Here is a 6452-nt window from a genome sequence, read left to right as displayed (position 1 = left end):
TGTGCTCATGTGGAAGTATCTTTGATTTGGTTGAAGCTTGATGGTTCAAAAAGGAGGCCCAAACTTGACAGTAAGAGTAGGTGAAACACTTCTTCTGTAAGGAGTTCTACTACTCCCACAAGCTTTTCCTCCACAGAAACATAACAGATAAAAATGGAAAGCAATTGTTAGAGTCTATGAACTTAGAAAACCAAGCACCCATTAACCATTTCAGCTAGATTCACAGGTTAAACCAGGCAACCAAGGGATTATGTGATCAGTCTGTAATGCTTGGTCAAACCTAAGCAATAACGTAACCAGGCCAGTGTTGACATCACACCTGGGCACAAGACCACCCTCACCAAGCCTTATTCCAGCCTGCAGTACCAGCTTACAGACTGAAAGAGCTGGCTGAAAGAATTCCTGCTCTTAAAGGCAGAGGAAAAAACCCTCATCTCCACTCACAACTTCCCCTGTTGAATATTATCCCCATTTTAGCCACACCTCAGAACAGATAACTTGAACTTCACACAAGCTGTGTTTTAAAAATTTATTCTGTAAACTCCATACTGGGTCTTTAGTTCTCCTTTTCCTGCACAGTCTTTGTTCCACGCAGTCTACCCGTACGACGAGCAGCAATGAGACCAACTTTGCGCCCAGCAGGAGCATCTCTCCTGATGGTTGAAGGCTTGCCAATGTGCTGATGGTTACCACCACCAAAGGGATGTTCTACAGGCTGTGGAAAAGAAAAGCAAGTCGTCAATATAATTAACAACAGAAATTAGTAATGGTTTTTAACAGCAATGAGCTGATTTAAGGGGACAAAAATTTAACTGCTTCATTTTTCATACAGTGCAGTAACTATCGAGTGCTGCTAACTACCCTAATTAGATGTGCAATTACAGGGTAGTCTATGAAGCTTTCTTTCCAGATACATGCCCGACTCCTCCCCACATCACACAAATCCGTTCTAAACCATACAAAAGGAAAGTGAAAACTCTAACTGAAAATAGACTCACATTCATGGCCACACCACGGACACGTGGCCAGCAGTTTCTCTTCGCCTTGTATTTGTGATAGGCACGGCCAGCCTTCAGGATGGGCTTGTCAATACGACCTCCACCAGCAACAATTCCTGAAAAAAATTACAAGAATGGGAACGTGCAAATGTAAGACAAGAGTGCAAAAGAAACAGTTAAGAACAAGACTAATTCCTAATATTCAAGGTCTAAGAATAAGCTTCTGAAGACCAATCTCAAACAATCCCAACTGTGTATTCTAACTAGTATTTTCCAGACAACACATGCAATGAGATTAAGCTCAAACTGCTAGCCAGAAATATGAGAGATCTGCAAGGAGACACATATTTTAATTACCATTTTTCAATCCATACATATAGGATTGATCTTAGCACTTTATTCTAGAGCATTAGCAGTTTTATTGCTAGAATTTCTTGGGGGGGGGGGGGAAGAAGTTTTGTTAGTATTAAAACTAAAAAAAAGTATGAACTGAGAGAGCTCAGTGGACTTTAGAGCCCTTTGACATTTAATAGCTACATATTTCCTTATTTATTTAGTCAATTTTACTAGAGTAACAGACCACAGATTATTAATTTTGATGTCTTCTATTTGGATGCAGGGACATTTGGTAACTTCTGTCTCATCAAGACAAGTAAAACTGCTTGAGTCCAACAGTTCTCTCTCTCTCCTTGCACCTTTAACGCTTGCCCAGGACTACATCAAACATCAAAAAATAAGTACAGCTGTCAGTCAAGTGTATAACAAACCTAGTAAGACGTCTCCTTGACAATGGTATTTTTATTGTCAGACCTTCCAGAATACTCCACCCAACTGATGACACCTACAGCAGCTAAACACCTTCAGCACTACCCCATAGGTTCCATCACTGAATCAAGAGCAGGAAGCCATCAACGCCATTTTCTGCAGCAGTTCCTCCCAGAGGACTGCAGATTTTACAGGCTGAGCGATTCCATTACAGCTCGAGGACAACCAGCATCTACTTTTCCATCCTCTCACTAGGTCAAACTACCTCCAAGTTTAAGTTTCCATTACCAAAAGTAATGCAGGCACAATATATGCAAGTTAGGCAACTGTGCACAGACTGTCCCTGTGCATAATCCTGGGTCCAGCCTGCAAATTATGCTATTTTCTAGACAGTATTGGGAACCAGGGCCCTCTTTAAAAGCTTACTTAGCAGTACGTAAACTCAGTGACAATACAAGTTCATAGGTGTCACTCCTTACCAACAACAGCTCTGTTTGCAGAAGAAATCACTTTCTTGGAGCCAGAAGGCAGCTTCACTCTGGTTTTCTTTGTTTCAGGGTTATGAGAGATAACGGTGGCATAGTTTCCAGAAGCACGGGCCAGCTTTCCACGGTCACCAGGTTTCTCCTCGAGGCAGCACACGATAGTGCCTTCCGGCATGGTGCCAACAGGCAGAACATTGCCAATGTTCAGCTGAGCTGCAAAGAGCAATCAGAGCATCAACACCTTCATTCAGGCTCCTGTACTTGAATTACAATTCTATTTAATGTGGGCCTCTGTGCACTGAAGAAGGGTACAGCATAAACGATTCAGTAGCAACAGGCAGGGGCACTTTTTATTGTTTGAGTTGAAACACAAGCTTCACATTCAGTGTAACAGAAAGGCAGGCAAAATGGGACTCTAGATAGAACAACCCAAACACCTGACAAGAACTGGGGTGAGGCTTGTTAATCAAAACAGGCTGCGTGACGAGACCCTAATCTCCAAGAGGGAAATCTAGGTTTGCTTGAAGATAGTGGAAGCTACTGCTTTGTGATGGCTCACACCTGCACTTAAACATCCTGAACTGCATATATTCAGATGACATCTGCTTTAGCCTTCTGAAACTGCCCCGGTAACACACTTTCCGTCTTAACTCACCTTTCTTGCCACAGTAAACAAACTGACCAGTATGAATACCCTCAGCAGCAATGAAAAGCTCGGTTCTTTTCTTAAACCTGTATGGGTCACGGAAGGCAATCTTGGCAAGGGGAGCGCCTCGGCCAGGATCATGAATGATGTCCTGTTGGAACACAGATGTGCTTTAGAATGGGATACAGCATTTGTCACAGGTTCTGCAGAGATCAAAGCACTAGAAAACCTGGAGACGATTACTACTGAGGTAATTCTCACTAGGATGCCCCCCTTCTCAGAGAGATCTTGATTTCTCCTGATGTGAATGAGCTGAAGATTCACATTTGTAAAAATACAACCTCAAGTACCTGTATCACAAAATAATGACTCTGGTTAAGTATACTGCTTCAAACTAATCGTGTCTGAACTGTTTTATTCCTGACATTCTACAGATATCAGATCTCTCCATACTAAGAAATTCACTTCCACTAGTTGCCCAACCGCCTTTGGGTGGAGGCAAAGTTGGACACAGCAGCAATTCCTCCAAATGTTTTCTTAGAATGGAAGTGTTTCTAACCTTCTGGTGTTATGTACACTGAGGTTATATAAGCCCCTAAATGAGGAAGGACAGACTTATTGTTTCTTTTTCTCTTGGAAAAATACATCAATTTTGTTCCTGAAGTACGCTGAGGTTCCAATACACAACCGCATATTCAGACTACAGCGAAGTGATTAAAGCCCTTTAAGATGTGTCTATTTTCTAGGAAAGCTCAGACGTTGTTGGGGTCCAGTATTAATGTTTTTTCTGCTGTTTTCAACCCTGTTAGGTAACCCCTGCCATGTATTCCATAAGTTTAAGTCCAACCTACCTACCTACTTTTTATCACCAAACTCAATTATGGTGAGTGTGAAGAAAGTTCTTTCTACAGCCTGAAGACGACCTTGCTCTAAAAGGCTGAAGAGACGGGCAGATGTTCAGGGCATCCAGCTGGGTACCCAGTGGCACTGTTTGCAGTCGAAGTCACTGACACCCAAAAAACACCTACAGGACACCTGAAACACTGCATCGTACCCCAAGAAAAAGTACTGCCTTTCCCCCACCGCTCAGGACTAAGATGATGGACTCTAGTCAGTGTTTAAGAAGACTGATTTTTTTTCTCTAAAGATGCACTCAACTATGGGGACAACTCTCCCCACCCGTGTTTCGTGAGGCACTGGGAGTTCTTAGGCGCTACAAAAGCACGCTGATACTCCCACCTCAGCAAAGCTCTAACACAAAACCGTACCGCTGGCTACGTGCTGCCAGCTTCTTTATTTAAATACCGTCATAAATCCAAAGCAGTTAACCGTTTCGAGGACCACGGCTTCCTTCACAAGACGTGAGACGCCCGAATACGGCCCGGCTTTCAGCGCGGCTGGCAGGCCTTCCGATCCCTTACACAAGCGAGGTGTGGCGGGACGCGTGCCGCGGGGCCCTAGGCGCCCGCCGGCAAGGCCTGCCGAGGCCCCGTCATCCGCGCACCCCTCCCGCGGGGCCCAGAGCGCCCGGGGACGGGCACCCGCCGCGGCCCCCCGGCCCCCCGCCGCGAAGGGCCCGCCCTACCTTGACGATGCCCTTGATGTAGCCGTGCCTCTCGGCGAAGTCGACGGCGCGGAGCTTGGCCGGGCCCTTCCTGTGCTTCACGTGGGCGCGGAAGACGGAGCCCGCGCCCTTCCTCTGGCCCCGGATCACGCGGCCCATGGCGCCCTGCGGCAGAGGGCGGCGCAGCGACACCCGCCGTTAGCGCCGCCGCGAGCGAGGGCGCCCCTTCCTTCCCCTCCCCCATGCCCCCGCAGCCGCTGACACCGGGCCGCAGCCCCCGGCCCCCCGCGCGCAGCCGCCCGGCCCGGCCCGGCCCGGCCCGGAACCCCCCCCCGCGCGGGGGCAGAGCCGGGGCAGAGCCGGGCCGGGCGGCAGCGGCGGCCGCGCCGCGGGTGAGGGGCGGATGGCGGCGGATGGGGGACGCGGCGGCCGCGCTCCTACCTCCGCTCCGGCCTCCCTGGGAAAGAAGGAAGTGGCGACGTCACCGCGGCGCCAAGACCCTTCCGGCGCGGCGAGGGCAGACGGCAGTCGCGCCGCCGTGACGTCACGCCGCGCCGCTGCCAGGCAACCGAGCTCTCGCCGTTCCCGCGGGGGGGCGGGGGCAGAGCGCAGGAGCAGCCCCGCCCCGCCAGTTACGTCAGGGCGGGGCAGCTGACGGAGGAGGGCTCGTGCCCGGGGGTTGCCCGTCCCCGGCAGCCGTTGGCGCCCTGCCCGCCGCCTCCCGGCACCGCCGCGGCCGGGCGGTTCGCGCCGCCCCTGAGCCGGGGCGTCCTCGCTTCCCCCCTGGGCCGCCCCGGCCTGACCCGGCGGCGCCGGGCGTGAGGCGGCCCGGCCCAGGGCGGCCGCGGCGAGGGGGCGCCGGGCGGGTTTGCCTGACGCGCCCGCCCGGGGAGCGCCGTCTCGGCCGCGCCCGAGAGGCCCCGTGGCGGCCGGGGGTTGCCCCCCCCGGCCCCAGTCCAGGCGGGAGCCCGGGGCAGTTGCCCGGCCCGGGGCAGGCCGGCCGGCAAGGGCAGCTTCTCGGTAGCTTGTAACGCCGTTTGACGCAGCTCTGACGGGGTGGGGAGGAAGTGCCGCCGCGCGCTGGTCAAGGGTCTCGAAGTTCATTGCTCCACTTCGTTGGGGTTTTGGGGAGGCCATCACTGTTTAAAAATCGGGAGGGCTGCCTGCCTGTTGCCTGGAGACCTCGCGTCAACAGCCAGGTTCCCCCAGCCAAGAGCCATTGCTGAACGAAGCCGTCGTGCCAAAACCGTTCTAAATTAGCCGGACCGAAGGTGCTGTTTGCAGGAAGAGGCTCCTTGACTGATTATATTTTCTTTAAGATTTCTTCAACAGCTGCAGATTTCAGGCTAGGAAGTGACTGAAGATAAAAACCCTGCAGCTGCTTTAAGCTGCCTTTGCCACGTTTTTATCAATATTAATTAGGGCATAATTGAGAGAGACTGCAAAGCAGAGGTAATCGTCTTAGCGTTCCTATCAACTCGCGCTACGCCCTGGAAGGGGAAATGAAAAGTGCCTTAACTCCTTAACACTAGGTTTTCAGCATCAGAGGCCGCTCTTCCCGAAAAGGTCACTGCTGATGACCCAATTCACTAGAGATGGACTATGACTTTGTATTGACTCATTGGAAATGAGGGTAAGTTCATCATAAGCGTAGGCCCATACATGCCATTGTTCTCCTTGCCTTGAGGTGAGCAGAACCTAAGCATCCGCCGTTTCTCGATAGATAAGCTTTCCCACATCGGTCTTCCCAGGACAAATGGAAGTCACACCCCTCATTACAGGCAAAAAATCCTAATACTGAGGGCTCTGAGTCACGATCCCTGTCAGAGTCAGCCACCACAGGGAAAGAGGTTAGCACAGCCAGTTGTCCACTCTGCCCATCTGCTGGAGGTTACTGTCCCTCCAGCCAACAGCCGGTGTGTCACCTTCTCAGCCTGAGCCCCGTTTGACATATTACAGCTCAACGTATTATGGCAAACTGCCGCTTGCTTTGG

General features: G+C 51.0%; 1 protein-coding gene across 1 annotated transcript; it reads right to left on the bottom strand.

Moving 5' to 3' along the window:
• Positions 1-515: 515 nt before the first annotated feature.
• On the bottom strand, positions 516-5056 carry RPL8 (ribosomal protein L8). The gene is made up of 6 exons (XM_072848075.1): positions 4900-5056; positions 4480-4623; positions 2904-3045; positions 2243-2461; positions 999-1114; positions 516-715 (listed from the first exon to the last, which is right to left on the bottom strand). Exons 2-6 carry the CDS (start codon positions 4615-4617, stop codon positions 557-559), a joined length of 774 nt encoding a protein of 257 aa, XP_072704176.1. The 5' UTR covers positions 4618-4623; positions 4900-5056; the 3' UTR covers positions 516-556.
• Positions 5057-6452: the final 1396 nt, after the last annotated feature.

This window comes from Ciconia boyciana, chromosome 1 (assembly GCF_034638445.1).
Source record: "Ciconia boyciana chromosome 1, ASM3463844v1, whole genome shotgun sequence".
NCBI lineage: Eukaryota > Metazoa > Chordata > Aves > Ciconiiformes > Ciconiidae > Ciconia > Ciconia boyciana.
This window is presented reverse-complemented; position numbering and strand designations above follow the sequence as displayed.

Coding starts and splice junctions, on each gene's coding strand:
- RPL8 (XM_072848075.1), bottom strand. CDS start 4,617: ATGGGCCGCGTGATCCGGGGCCAGAGGAAGGGCGCGGGCTCCGTCTTC. Junction 1,115..2,242: donor TGCAAACAGAGCTGTTGTTG/GTAAGGAGTGAC, acceptor AATTTTTTTCAG/GAATTGTTGCTGGTGGAGGT. Junction 716..998: donor TCCGTGGTGTGGCCATGAAT/GTGAGTCTATTT, acceptor TCTTTTCCACAG/CCTGTAGAACATCCCTTTGG.